At 37.5% G+C, this 15,406-nt stretch overlaps 1 protein-coding gene across 2 annotated transcripts; it reads left to right on the plus strand.

Annotated features, from left to right (window-relative positions):
- Positions 1-7,676: 7,676 nt before the first annotated feature.
- Positions 7,677-15,406, plus strand: TMEM128 (transmembrane protein 128). Of its 2 annotated transcripts, XM_063401616.1 has the most exons (6): positions 7,677-8,012; positions 9,099-9,240; positions 11,123-11,284; positions 12,344-12,452; positions 13,786-13,825; positions 14,385-15,406. In XM_063401616.1, the coding sequence occupies exons 1-4, from the start codon at positions 7,886-7,888 to the stop codon at positions 12,441-12,443; spliced, it is 531 nt and encodes a 176-aa protein (XP_063257686.1). In that variant the 5' UTR covers positions 7,677-7,885; the 3' UTR covers positions 12,444-12,452; positions 13,786-13,825; positions 14,385-15,406. The 2 variants fall into 2 exon arrangements, with proteins under 2 accessions (XP_063257686.1, XP_063257685.1); XM_063401615.1 differs by having other exon boundaries at positions 7,684-8,012; positions 13,786-15,406.

Consider the following 15,406-nt stretch of genomic DNA (forward strand, 5'->3'; position numbering starts at 1 on the left):
CTGGAAATAAGGAATATCAAATCAGTATGCAGATGAGCTCAGAGTAGGATGTGACCTTGTAATTTTCTTTCCTGCTTTAACTGTTAGGATTCTTAAAGGTTCAAATGGTGTCCTCCCCTGTGCATTCCCACAGTTGGCTTAGTGGTGCTTGTGTGGAGTGGTAAACATACTTCCTGGTATGGTAAATTTACATGGTAAATTATTCTTCCCCTCTCTCTGTAAAGGATGAAGCAGCACCAGCTGATGTTCAGTTTTCCCCCTCATGATTTCACAGAATGAATCTAATGCATGCATCTATTTGACAGTCACTAGTGGGAGTCTGCTGCAGCCCTGTAATAATTATAATAGTATAACCTCAGTGTATGTTGCTGCAGTATTACCTTTTATCTGTTATCTTTGTTGGCAGAAAGAAGGGGAAGGGGAGCAATATGCTTTGTAGGCACATTTTTGTTTCTGGGTGTTCCTGGTAATGCTGTAGTTTGGTAGATGAGTCTATGCCTCTAATTGTAGAAGGCTTCAAGTGCTATTCCAGTCCATGCATAAATGCATTATTGACATGCAGCTCTCCACTGAAAAAAACCCTGACTTCAATGTTTTTTCATTAGACAATAAAGGACTCAGAGGACTAAAATTGACTTTTCCCCTTACAACAGATCTGGACTTTAATTTACTCCTTGCAACAAATGATGTCTTGATCAGATTGAAATTACTACAAATTTGATGGTAATTGTTTCAGAGGGAGGCATAATGCCTCACAGATCATTGAGAATCCTTCAAGACACAAAACCAGCAGGACCTCTCTAATTTGTATTCATTAATTAAGCATCTTATTTACCAGTATTGTTTTAATCCAGAATATGTTTTAATGATTTTCTAAATAGCATAACATGGTCCGTAATTACACCTTATTGTTAAAATTTTCCTTTCTAAAATAGTGTATTGAAAATTAAGTGTCTTTGTGGCAGGGTGGGGAAGGAAGAAATTAGAAAATTGTTTAAAGCTAGTAGCTTTCATTATAAGTATGGCATAAGCACTTAAGCAGGGACTTCAATCACTGGAAGAAAAAAAGCTTCAAAGGACAGCTACTTATTTGTTGTGCTCAACCCTCCACTGTCCTGGTGCATTAGAGTAGTTTGTTCTTTCTCCAGTGAAAGCTGATCCTCCCACCTGGTGCTATAATCCAGTTGCATCAGGACAATGTAGTGAGAGCCTGACATGAGTAGTGGCTCGTAGCAGATGACCACAGGATACAGAGACCCAATACATGATTTCATTCAGAAACTTTTAAGGCTGTAACACTCACCCTTATTAAGGAAATCAGAGAGCAAATATTAAACTTTTTGTGTGAGATAAGTGAAAAAAGGCATATTGTTCTGTACATTGAGCTGTGTTCACAGGTTACAAGATATCTCAGGCAATATATTCAACATTTACCCCTTTCTTCTCCCAGATTAGTCTTTAAGAAAAAAAACAGGAATAAGTCCTCTAAGTTTCTTTTCTGCTCTGTCAGCCAAGAAAAGCTGCATATTATGTTTCCCATTAGTACTTTTACAGGAAGGGTTACTTTATATTGAATTCTAATTTTCACTAGAGATAGAGGAAGTTTTACTAGTAACTTTCCCTTGCACTTTTAGGATACAGTTCCTTTTGCCCCTTGTAATCTCCTGCTTTTCTTTGCAATTCTCAGATGTAATTCCTTTTGCACCTGAATCCTCATGCTTTTATGCTCTCAGACAGCAAAGGCTGAAAAACCTTCAAGCTTTTTGCTTAGATTGAACTTGCTTCTTCAGAACTGCCGATCTCAGATCTTAGTCCTTTCCAAATTCATCTTTTTTTCTTTCCTTTTAAAATTTATTCTAGAAGATTTAGAATTGTCCAATCTTTTGTGTGTTTTGCCCTTGCTATTAGAATCTTCTAGTAGAAACTGTTCTTGCTACACAAGCTCATACCTGAGCTACAATAGAAGTAAAATACTGACTTCCAACAGAAGTAGTTTTGTAGTACCTGAAATTACTTGAAAGTAACAGAAAACCAGAAATGGTGTCTGTATGCCTACCCACCAATTAAAAACCTCTTCTCAAACTTCTTTGTGGCATGCATTAGTACAAAATTAGTATAAAAAACCTAATTAAGGCCCGATTACAGTCAAGCTCAACTCACATATATATTTGGTTTACCAGAAAAAAGATGCTTTTAAACATAATGAGATCTTCCTCTCAGGCAGCATGAAATCCATTTGAAAGTATTCAGATCACTACACCTCACTTTGGTGACAAAGAAAAAGAACCTGAATGGAAAAGAACCAGAATTTCATCTGCATTGCAGGTGGCTCAAACCACACTGTGTTTACTCCTCCATTCTGTTCCTTGCAGTAGCCACAAAATAAACTTCCATCCAGCCATTAATGTATAAACACAAAGCACAAAGTGCACTTTTATACTCAGATTTTTTGTTCTTCTGCTGGCCTCTCTTGGTGAGAAGGAATTCCAGGAGGAATACACACCTATTGACACTGTATAGTATCCATATATGACAAATGTTCTCATGTTCTCTGTGGATGAGACAGGACCAGGATTTTCTCCTAGACTGTTTTTTCTTACCGTGTTTTATATCATGAAAATATGTTTCCTCCTGCCTCTTGCTCAGGTATTATACCTATGAAAGTTTCATCTTTCTTTGGTGAACTCTCAGAACTGAAGTGATTCCAGAGGTTAGCACTGGTTAAGTTTTCCATGAGAAGAAAAAATTTGAGCTCATCTGATGTTCTTAAGTTCTTATGATTGTTCATAAACAAGACCAGTTTATGTTACACAGATTAGCCAAAACAGTAATGGGAATTGTACTGCCACCCTCTAGCCAAAAATTCAAATTGCTGAATTCAGTCTTCATAATGGAAACATCTTTCTCTTCCTATCTTGTACAGTTTAGCACTCAGTCAGTGTTCCTTCTAACTCTGTTGTCCAATGAATTACGTGTTCAAAATACATGAAAAATTGACCCTACAGAATATGTAAGTGCTAATGGACTGGGAAGGACAATGGTAAAGAAAACATTTGCCATGAATGAAGCATGTAAGAGCTTTGTTTTGTGTTTATTTTTTTTCAAGACTCCACAGAAACAGCATGAGCTGAGTCCCACACTATACACAGCAATGAGATATTGCTGTGCTGAACTGTACTTTCCAATCTTGTTAACATGACCAAGAAGCTTTGTTCCTGCTTTAGTACATCAGTCAAATCACAGGTGGTGGTGACACTAGACATCTCCAAAACAATAGTTAATATTCTATCACAGCCTAAAATAATGCTAACCCCTACCAATAGAGAAATAAAGTGTCACACCAAAAGAGAGAAGTACTCCTGTACTGTAAATGTTGAATGATGCACTTGAATGTCTTTCTCGCAATTTATAGTCTTTCCTGTGTGAATTAGATCTGATGTTCATTATTCAAAAAACACACTTTAGGATGTTCCTAAATGTCCTAAGTATGAAATTCTTTTCATTTTGTTACAGATGCATGGTAGCACAGACTATTTCCTGAAGAAATTGGTTTCAGTAAGTCCCAAGTGTTCTCTTTCCCACTCTCCCACATCTGGCCATTTGATTTTGCCTCTCCACCACCCCCTGCATTTTTGCAGGCTTTTAAAACCAGATCAAATCCTCAAACTGAGAGGTATTATATACCACTACTGGGGATTGAGTAGTCAAGAACAATTATAGCTGGAGTATTGCTGCCAAGTGCTTTGTATCATTAAACTGTGGTCTTGGGAAAACATTTTGAGAGCCATTGTACTCCCTCAAGAAAGTAAGCATAGTTTCGTGAAACTAAACTCAACAAATGATTTAGAAGAGAGAGAGAAAGAAAATTTACATAGCCACTTCTAGGAGAATGGTTTATCCAGATTTATTTTGGATAAATAGGATGATTTTTGGATATTTGGATAAATATTTTGGGTTTGCACATTTAAACATGGAATGAACAGAACAGTCTTCTTATATTTGTATTGCTGATTTTAAAAAAGCAAGAGTCAAACACTAACATCTTTAAGGGTTAAGATGATCTTCTATCAAAATAAATACTTCAGCTAATTTTTTTTAATAATTTGCTGACAGTTTTCAAGGTAAGGAACAACATACCTAGATAAATTAGTTGTCTTTATGTCGTGCATTTTTTTCTGCTCTCCTAGATGCCCTCTTCACCTTTTACAGTGCCTTTATCTTTTCTGCTTTCTTTTTCTTCGTGAAGAAGTTCAAATGCTTGCATGCTTAAATATAGAGCCTTCTTGGTATCAAACACACTATTCTATGTATTGTTTCCTTCCTAAAGGGTCAATCCAAGGCTGCACTGCAATTTAATACTCGCATGAGAATTCAGCTGGAGTTCAGGAGTTTGTATATGGACCACATTCAGAGCCAATTGAGTTTTACCCAGCAGTTGTTTTTCAGATCTGCATTAAGTTATTCACACCAAATGCTTTTAAGTCCTTTTCCATTGTACTGAATTTAAAGTAGTTAAAAGAATGCAAGATGAAAGCAAGGGAACTGTTTATACTGTTTGGTGGCTTTTTTTGTTACCTAGATGAGTCAGACAATGTATTTACCTTTTCACCCAGTGTAAGAAAGGATGCACAATACTTTAATCCAAGGACAAGGTTCAGAAAGGATTGAGAATCTCTACCCATCCAATCTTTTAGTCCTGGTAGTGGAAGATAGGCAGCAGATAACTACTGACTTTAGTTCATGAACAGAAAGCACAGACTATATAGCACAATATTTCCTCAAAATGAAAAAATATGTCTATATTGTGTCCAAACTACTTCAGCTAAAAATTAACATAGGAAGGAGCCCATCCTACTTAGATATGGAGTGAAGAAAATTCCAACCAGGTCTTTTGTGAACAGATAATATTTGGGCTTATTTAGCTATTGATTTCTGTGATAGGGAAAAAGTTATGAATATTGGCTAGAATAATAGAAAACTAATTTGACTTCCTAAAAGTGAGAATTTAACTGGTAATTCCAATTCTAAATTTTATATCTACCCAGTCAAGAGACACAAAAAGCTACCACATTTGTGTACCATTAAGAATTACTTGTAAATCAACATATAACCAACTAATCACTAAGCAGCAAATATTCAGTGAGCAACAAGAAAATTCAAAATATCCAAATAAATTGCAGAATTCAGCTTATAACCAAAAAACCTGAATATTTAAAGATATTCAACTAATATACAAAACATTATTTTCTACTTAAAATAAAAGAATGTGAAGGTGTTGAATTCAGTTCCCAAGATATGGAAATTGAATCACATTATGCGAGAGATCAGGAATACAGTTCACAAAAAAATTGCTACATTTCTTTCCTGGAATCTTCAAATTCACAAATTGATTTCACAGACTTTTAACTAAAGTTATCACATCAAGAATCACATTTTAAAATACTTCCTTACATTTGTGCAGGGATTCTTAAACAGTAACTTGGAAGAATTAATTATCCATAACAGGCCTGTTGATTAGATGCTTTGTTAATTGTGTTGTTCATTTTGTGACAGTCTTGGTTCAGCTCCTGATCGCTATCTATTCTTTGGCAGATTAATAATTTCTGAATCAGAGAAGCTCTGTGAAAAGATCACAGAAAACCTCTCAGCTCTACAAACACAGAACATGAGCGGTCTCAGTTAAGGTCAATAGTGAGTCCAGGAAGGAAGCTCTTATTTCAGCTCTTTGCACAATACCTACTCTGTAGGTAAACACAAGTGTTCAGTTTAACAACACAGACAGATCTTAACCTTTCCAAGCATATATATTTATTTAATTGCTACATTTAAATCAAAGATCTAGCCTATGAACAGCTTTTGCAAAGAAAGTGCATGAAGATTTCCTTTGTTTCTTATTTGAATCACTAAGATGAAAGTGAAGGCTGAGGTAGTCATTTCACTCAAAGGAAATAAAACAAAGAAACCTCTATTTCATTGATAAGAAAGCAGAGCTCTGATCTCCCATGAGCTGCTAGCTTCAAAATATTCAACTGAACTACATAAAGAATAATCCCTGTAGTCACTAAGGATGCCATGGGGTTTGTCCTCAAGTGATACATGTCTTAAGGCTGGGAAAACAATTTCTACTTACATCTCTCACATGAAATTCAGATGTAAATGAAGGCCTGTCTTTCTGCAGAGAAAGAATTTTTTTTTTTCTGTTCTTGTATCATTTAGGCTGAATTTACTCAAAGTGCAGTAATAAAGAATAACCAGAACCCTGTTTTCCTTTGTTCCTATAATCTCACTCATTAATAAAAAGGACAATAATATATTTAGGAAAATATAGTTATCCAGCAGGTTTAGAACTGCTCAAACAGTGCAAGTTACAGAAAGTTTAGCTTTTACCCTAACTGATTTCAACCAGTTAGTTTCTTCCCTTAGGATGGCCTAAAATTTTTTAGGGTTTACTGATAAAATACATAATTATTTAATCACTGCCTACATTCCATTCTTTTTGATTTTCCATTTTTCTCAATATAAAACTACAGAGGAAGTATCTGCAAGGCATTTCTGTTGATAAATGCAGCACAATATGCAAAGAATGCATGTGGTAAGTAAAAATTTCACACATTTCTCATAATCATTGTTTTAATGCAAAATATGCCTTCTGAGAGGAAAAGTACAATCAGGTTATTAAACACTTGGATTTCTGAACTTTAATCTATACACAGTGAGAAGGACTGTAAATTTGATTTTGGTAAGTAAAACACATATACTGAAATTAGGTTTTTCTTTCATCAATCTTCCTTATAAAAATCAGAGCTTTTATTGAATATTTCTACATTTAATCCCACTGTAAAGAAAAGCTATATGTTACAGCTGCCATATTGGACAGTTATTGAAGTCTGCAGGATTTTTGCCTTAGTTGGAATGTTATGCCACACAATTTCTCTGAGAAAACACAGGCTTTGTAACAATCATATGGATCATCTAATTAATCTAATGAATCTTTACTATTAGAAACAATTTTCAATTTCAAAAGCTGTATTAATGGCTTAATCACTGAACACACCCCAGAAGATACAGTACACATTTTCACAGTACTCTTAATATTCATAGTATTCTTATAAGGACCAGACCTAAGGTTCACCTGCCAGCAAAATTAACTAGTTTTGAGTTTGTCCATGTGAATAAACAAGAAAGCCGCAGTAGTATAATTGGTTTCAAGGTTTTGTTTGCAGAAACGTGCTGATGTGACTTTGTATCTAGTTATGCAGAAATCAACTACAGAACTGAAACAATCTATTTTGCTATATTATTAGTTTATTTAACTTTTACCTATAGATTGTCTTGCAAATATGTTTATCATTTCCAGTTACGAGCCGCAGTCTCGAGTGCTACAGGACTCCCGTGGCTCTGGACACCTCCCAGAGCTTTGCATTTCAGGGAATCACAGAATATTCCGAGCTGGGAAGGACCCAAGGGGTGATGGAATCCAGCCCTTGGGTGAACGGCCCCTGAGGGACCGAACCTACCAGCTTGGTGTTATCAGCATCATGCTGCAACCATTTGTAACCTACACCACTGGTCTGTGTCACAGCAATTGAGATTTCCCTAACATCTGCCCACGAGAACATCTGGCAGATGAGGAAAACATTTCTACGCACAGAGTTTTGTTGATTTTTTTTTTTTTTCTGAATCATTTCGGCACCGCAGCCTTCCCAGCGGCACTGGGCTGTGCTCGGCACTGCTGCCCGTCTCCAGGGGGATCAGTGTCGTTCCCGGAGCTGTTCCCGTTCCCCTCACGGCTCGCTGGCGCCGGGCGCCGCCGCTGCCCCTCACGCCGGGGCGGTGGCGGCCGCCGCGCTCCCGCCCCGCCGCGTCACTGCCGGAGCGGCCCAACATGGAGCCCGGCGGCGGCGGGGACGCGCTGCCGAGGCTGCGGCGCCCGGGGCGGCGCGGGCCGGAGCCCCGGGAGCCCCGGGAGCCGCAGGAGCCGCAGCCGCCTGGCCGGGGCGGCGGGACGGCCGGTGGGTGGTGCCGGGGCGCGGGGAGCGGTGCCGGGCCCCGCCGGGCGGGCGCTGGGACGGCAGCGGGGCCGCCTCGGGTCGAGCGGCGCGGAGCGCGGCCCCGCCTGCCCTCAGGTGTCCGCGCCCGGCGGCGAGCTGGGTGTGGGAGACGCGAGGGGCTCGTAGCTGCGGACTGCAGTGCTCGAATGCTCCAGGCCCAGGCTCCAGTAGGATGAGGAGGAATCTAGGAAATGAAAAATAAAGCTGCCTGTAAGCTCCAGCAGAGCTGTGGGTACGCTCGGCTGGTGGCGGTGCGTGTGGAGAAATAGGCACGTGTGACACTGCTGAAGGCACACAGGTCACCAGGAACTCCTAGTGATAAACTTCAGTGTGCGACATCAAAACCACCCCTGATACCTGTTTTGACAGTGTGTATAAATACCATGTTACGTGGACACTGTCGTGCACAACAGAGGGCTTTCTCATCTGCTCGCTCTGATGTCTCTCTCTCTAAAACAGTACACGGTAATGAGGGGAAAAAGAGAAGGTCGTTTCCTGCACAGTGCTGGTTGTCATTTACCTGCTGAAAGTGTGCAGTGTAAGTCAAGCTAGCTCTTGAAACTGCAGCTGAAAATTTGTGAATTATCTGCAATTGAGAAAATTATTTATGCCTGAAATCATTTTGCAAATACTAAAACTCATAAAGAAGGGTACAAATAAATTAGTCATTGGAAATAACAGTCTGAAATTCTATATGCTAGATTAATAAAAATGCCATAATAACACCAGGGGCTTTTAATTAGTTAAACTACCCTTACAAAATCTAGTCACCTGTTTCCTAAAAAGATACACAGACATGGTATTGTGCTGATTGTTACTACTTTATCCTTTTATTGAAGGATACCTTGCTAAGTCTGTTTCATTTTGGTAAATGTTCAGAGCTTTTTAGAATATTTTAGAATATTTGTAGTACAAAGTGTATTATGATGAGTAGAATAGTCTCCCAGGATAAATGAATTAAAAGATAAAGCATCATGCTTTACATAACTGTAATGATACTCCATTTAATGACTGGCTTTAGTGCTATAATTATGTTCTTATTTACAGAAGAGTCTACAGCTGTAGAGAAGACGATGAGGCCTCTTAACAGACTGAACATTCATTCTGCATTCTGGATTTTGGCATCAATAGCTGTGACATACTACTTTGATTTTTTAAAAAACATTAAAGAAACTATGCAAACAGATAGGTAAGGTATCTTTTCTTACAAAAAGGTGTGTTTTAGTGTTACAGTCATACTCAGTTTGTTACATCTGGTCACTGTATTTTAATTCATGGATGAGCAAGGTCTGCAATAGGAATAGAGAAACCTGGGACTGTTCAGCCTGGAGAAGAGAAGGCTCAGAGGCATCTTGTCAGTACAGGTGAATACCTGAAGGGAGGGTGCAAAGAAGACAGAGCCAGGCGCTTTCCAGTGGTGTCCAGGACAGGACCAGAGGCAGTGGGCACAAAGTGAAATGGAGGAGGTTCCCTCTAAAGATCAGGAAACACTTTTACTGTGAGGGTGACTGAGCACTGAACAAATTGCCCAGGTAGGTTGTGGAGTCTCCATCCTTGGAGATACTCAAAGGCCATCTGGACATGATTCTGGGCAGTAGCTGGGCTTGCTTCAGCAGGGAGGTTGGACCAGATGATCACCTAAGCTGATATTAGTGAACTAATTGTAAAGTAAATGCAATGCTTAAATTTTGCTAGTTATTTTATTTCTCTCTAAATTCTACTGAGTCATCTTTGTACATGCAAAGTTTGTTCTGTACCAGACATTTTAATGATGTACCTTCAAGTTTTCATTTAAGTCCAAGAAATAGCTGCCTGTTTTGTTAGAAGTATTTAGGTTTTGATTTTATTTTTACAATAAACCCTCTGAAATTAATCCTTAAAGGTCAAACAGAAGTTCATTTCTCTAGAAGATCTCTAAATTATTTTCAGATTAGTGAAATAATTTCTGTGAAGTAATTTTTATTTCTAGTCTATTTCTTTTCTATTAATTTGTTTTTGATGGGGTTGATGTGTTAAATGTTTTTAGACAGCTTCAGCTGGAAGTGCTTTTAAAACACATTGCTGTTGTGATTGTTATATCAGTACGTGGAAGCTGCACAGGGCTCTGTGCTGTGAGGTTCTCTGGAGCTGCTCTCCCAGGCTAGTTACACCCTTCATACATCTGACTGTGAAAGCAAAACCAGTGACTGCAAGGTGTAATCAAAATTTGGGGTCAGGACCTTGTCTTCCTGCAGGGCTTGTCTAGGTAGGCCATGGCAATAGTTCTCTCATTGCAGAGTTCTCAGGTGGTAGTAGCAAGATCTCAAAGTAGCATATTATGTTTGCTGTACCATTCCGGAGCAAATGTAGGAGTAGGAGGATCCTTGATTACCCTTTGTAATTTAGTAATCAAGTCATGGTAAGAATTAATTTTTTAAAATTTTTATTTCTTAATACACACATAGGATCTTATTAAAGTGCATCTTCCTCCTAAATTTCCTTATCTGAACTAGTCTTGAAGCCTCAAAAGTGTATCTCTGTAAATAATCTCATACCCAGTGTTTTTATGATTCTGAATTCAAAATTCTGGATTTCTCCATGGTTTTCTTCAGCAATTATAAAGAAAAATCTTCATACTTCTTGTCTGTTAAATTTGAGAGTTCACAAACTGAAACCATATTAAAGCTTTCTGCAGCATTTCTGTTGCACAAAGATCACCAGTCTAATTTATAGTGAAAAGCACAGTTGCAGTGGGGCCTATTTTACTTTATTAGTGACAAAGTGGTTTTGGTGTGGTTGTGTAGTAGATTCCTGACAAGATCTGTCACACTGAATTCCCAAAATATTTGAGGGGACAATATATGAAAAGAAGTTTTGTTGCAAAAGTAAACTCAGTTGTTTGTATTAGACAGATTTTAAGGGCAAAAAGTGTTTTTAAAATAAATTTAAGGTAAAACCTCCAGGAACTCTAGGCTGCAATCTGTATATTTAACAGATACTGCCTGTTCTGTTTGTAGACTGGAGTGAAGATTACTGTGCAAACTGCAATGTGATGGTGCTAAACGTGGTTTACTGTGCTTTTCTCCCTGCAGCTGGTGGCTTTCCTGTGGCACTTGTTTACTGGCTGCATGTTTAGCTATTGCCTTTTACTGCATACTGTATCTCGAGTGGTACTGTGGAATTCAGGACTATGATGAACAGTACCCTGCACTCATTCCTGTCACAACAGCTACCTTTATAGCAGCAGCAATTTGGTGAGTTCAAACACTGTGTGCAAACTTCTGCTAAACCTCTGCAAGTCTGTGTGTTAAAGGGCTCATTTTATAGAAAGCATAATTTCTGTAGTTCTGCTACGTGTATTGGTGACAATACCAGTTCTATGTAGCATAATTTCTTGCACTTTCAATTTTCATCCACAAAGCAAGAATTGCAACAGTTGAAACTGTATATTGTGTACCTGGAGATGTACTGGATCTTTTCTGTCTTGAAAATTTACGTGAAAACTGAAGTTATCTTTCTTAGTGTAAATTTCTCACCTCTGGCAACTACTTGTGCAGTTTACAAGTAAAGACAAAGGTGCAGTCTCTCCATCTGAGAAAAAACTCAGCTCAATCAGTTTCTGTCAGAGTTCTTCATTGGAAACAGTCTTTAAGTAGCAAACATACACAGAATGTTAGACCTCTGACTATTGCCATAAGAGCTTTAAGGGTTGATATTTTGTCTGAGAATGGCACTTTTAGTAAGAGTTGCTTTACTTATGAGGTTATATGAGTCAGAACTGAGCAAATGTGAATGAAGAAAATTATAGACATTGTGCCAGTGTATTTATTTGCTTTCTGCATGAAAATTGATTTCCTATTGTTTAGCTGTTGTATTGGAGTATCAGGCAGTATTTGTTGCAATGGTGAAAAAAAGGAAGATTGAAGAAAATAAAGATTTCCTATGGTTTATAATTAGTCAAATCTGTAGTTATTGTAAGTCAGTTGTAAAAGAAGCTGGTTTTCCTCCTGTCTCTTCAGTTAACTGAAATCTGTCTGGATGAAAGTTCAGATTAAGGCTTCTCTCGGTTGCCAAATATGCCGTGGAAAAATCAAAGAGTAGATAACTTTCAGGGGCTTCAGATACAGATTTTCTGAAAGTAAAAGGTATCTTTACCCTTTCACCTTTCATATGTTTTGTTTTCAGAAACAAATATATTTCCAGGTCAAGTAATTTAAATCTTATTTCTTCTTTTGACATGTTTCCTTTATATGCTTGGTGTTTCTGTAATATGACAACTGAGCTTACCAAATACTTTCTGCTTTTATTCCCAGTTTCAATGTTGCCTTGTGGCCTGTCTGGTCATTTTTGACACCTGTGTTGCTCTTCATTCAGTTCATGGGTGTTGTGATGCTTGTGTCACTCCTGGGATAAGCCCTTCAGGTAAATAATTGAATTTTTTAAGCACATAAAAGTATTTATCTTGTTGTGGGAACTGCTTTGTTAGACATTTAAGGATTGGGAGGTCATTTAGGCATTCCTTCTTTGTTTTTTGTACATTCTTAGAATTGTGACATTTTGTGGCATATACAGTAACCAGAGAACATGCAATTATCCAAAGGGGAAGAGTATCCTTTCCACTTCTCTAAAATTCCATTCTAGACATTGAAAAGAAGCATTAGTGAGAATGGATGGTTTGGGAACGTACAGGCCAAAAACCTACAGCTTTTGCCTAGACTGGGAGAACTTCTTAGTAAAGCTGCTTGACCTGATATCAACATCCATGCAAAGGCCTTCTCTATTTTCTAAATTAAAAATCTTTGTCATATCTTTGTTTTCAAGTGTGCTGTTTTCATTTTCTGTGATGCACAGCCCAGATCAACTTGCTGTGTGGGAGATTGCCAGATACGAGAAGTGCTTTGTTCTTTCTAAAAAGAACTTTTCAAAGGTCAACTCATCTGTTTTGTTGACTTGAAAATGCTTTCTCAATAGCTGCCACATCTTTTGTTAGTATATACTTATCAAATGAATCCAGTAAAAGGTAAAAAGCTAAGGAAGACATCAAATACAGCTCAGTAAATAGAGTAAAGGATGTCCTGTGTATCACATTTGTCTCATGTCATCCAGGGAAGCTACTCCTTCAGCAGGTCTTGTTTGTGGTACTTCTCAAGGGAGTGGGGAGGAAGCCTGTTTGGCTTTGCTTGCCATCACAAATCCTTTCTGGTGAGATTCTTCAGCATTTTTCGGAGTACAGCAAAAATAAGACTGTGCTGGATTGCTGGATTCAGAGTGTAGCTTCTTGTACTGACAAAGTTGTAGGCAAAGAATGTTTAATGGCTGGGATGGTGAAACTGAGATTTTTAATATTTTTTTAATAACAAACTAAACCACTGTTGCATTTTCCCCTCTATTTTTGAGATATCAAGAAGGCTGATTTTCAAGGAGATAATTAACTTCTGACAAAACTCAGACTTCTGAAAAAGAGAATACTTAATTCAGAACCTCTTTACTATGGGAACTTGAGCCACACTTACTGATACAAACGTGTCCATGTTTGTTGGTTCTGTCATTAGCTGTGTTCTGTCTGAGTGCTTGAAGTGTGTGGGAAAATTTGACCTGTATTAGGTCAAATAATTATTTGCCTAATAATTAGAGACAAGTTATTACTTGATGTTCCAAAGCCATTAATTCATTTAGTACGTGATGCAGCTTGTGCAGTATATACAACCTTAAAAGATTTTTGTTAAATTGGGTTTGTTTGTTTCTGTTCTTTCAGCTTCGTGTGAAGGACTCAAGTAACTGCAGTCCTGCAAAGTGTATGTCACTTTTGTTACATTCCAGTACTTCTGTTGTTTCTGATACTGCCTGTTTGCTCTAATACAGTAATTCTTAATCTACCTGATTAGTAAATCAATGAACATAACCATAGGAAAAAGCAACTGATTAGTGACTAATTGGAAGATAAATAGGTTTTACACATCTTAGTTACATGAGGCCTTTCATTTTGTAAAGCTTCTATTTATATTTGAATATTAAGGACATGGGTAGTAAGTATTAGCACCATAGAATAGTTAGTGTTGAAAGGGACCTTTAAATATAATCTCTGGGGGCCTCAGAGGTCACCTACTCAAACTTCCTGCTCAAATCATGTTGTTTGATTTGGAAGTAAGTGATACTTAAGTCAAATGTTGTGGGATTTTAATACTATATTATTTCCATGTACTGTTATCTGGAACCTATGTTTGTACTTGTAAACTTACTTATAGGAGACATTTCTTGATCTGTTTAAAAAAGTGTGGATGGGGTAAGGGAAAGCTGGTTGACATTTGGCAGTGCCATTTGTTAAATAAATAAATTCTGCTTGTGCTCGTACAGTTTGTCCACAGCCAAAGGTGGATGATCAAGCTGTGAATGACCAGCAATACAGTGAACAATACTAACACTACACAAGAAATTTGGAGCACGCATTAAGTTCTTTTGATGTATGCACTGTTTTTCAGTATTCAGGTTGTTTCTTCTCTGTAAATTAATTTTCATTTTTAGCAGTGCCTGTTAATGAAGTTGCCATTTTTTCTTCCTCAGCAGTGAAGTGGCTGATATTAAATTAAAAGGTACTAGTTATACTCAGTTGGGAAAATAAAATAACATGTTATTTTTATTAGGTGTCTGTTCATGTTGACTGAGATACTTAAACTGTCTGAAGACCTGGGCACGATCTAGTTGCTAGACCACTTTATGTAGATCCTTGTGGAAATACTTTTCCACCCATGCCTTTTGGAAAATAGGAGAATGTAGAAACTGAATATTGAAACTTGTTAAAATCTACTCCTTGTGAGTGTTGCCTAAAGTCTGGACTGTCAAAGGATACTGTGTTCTTCCAAATTCACACCATTGCTGAACACATGGAATGTTTACTAATGAAAGAGATATACATTGTCTTTGGCTGTTACTGTTATATTAATGAAAAAGGTTTTAACCTAATAGTATGTAATACAAAGGATAAGACAAAGCAAAATAAAGTGCATTCAGCACTAGTTGAAGTAGCTTGTAGGATAAGTTAACAACTCGATTTGTTTAAATGCAATATTTAAGTTTGCCAAAACCAGTCATGCTTCACATCTTTAAAGTGTAAGTTGCTTATCTTCAGGTCTTCATCTTTTAAAAGGTTTTAACTATTTTATGTCTGCATACATAGGTACATTTGAGTAACTTTATTACAATATTTAAAATGCAGTATTGCTCAGGGATAGTTATTATAGCTGTATTTTTATTTGTCAGCTATATAAATGCTCTAGGTGTTTTAAGTTGCCTTATGATCTAAATTAAAATTACTATTTGCTACATGATTTTTCAAGTTCATTCTTCTGAACATCTTAATAAACTTTGTACAAAAGTGA

Source organism: Prinia subflava, chromosome 7 (assembly GCF_021018805.1).
Source record: "Prinia subflava isolate CZ2003 ecotype Zambia chromosome 7, Cam_Psub_1.2, whole genome shotgun sequence".
NCBI lineage: Eukaryota > Metazoa > Chordata > Aves > Passeriformes > Cisticolidae > Prinia > Prinia subflava.

Coding starts and splice junctions, on each gene's coding strand:
- TMEM128 (XM_063401616.1), top strand. CDS start 7,886: ATGGAGCCCGGCGGCGGCGGGGACGCGCTGCCGAGGCTGCGGCGCCCG. Junction 9,241..11,122: donor GAAACTATGCAAACAGATAG/GTAAGGTATCTT, acceptor TTCTCCCTGCAG/CTGGTGGCTTTCCTGTGGCA. Junction 11,285..12,343: donor TTTATAGCAGCAGCAATTTG/GTGAGTTCAAAC, acceptor TTTTATTCCCAG/TTTCAATGTTGCCTTGTGGC.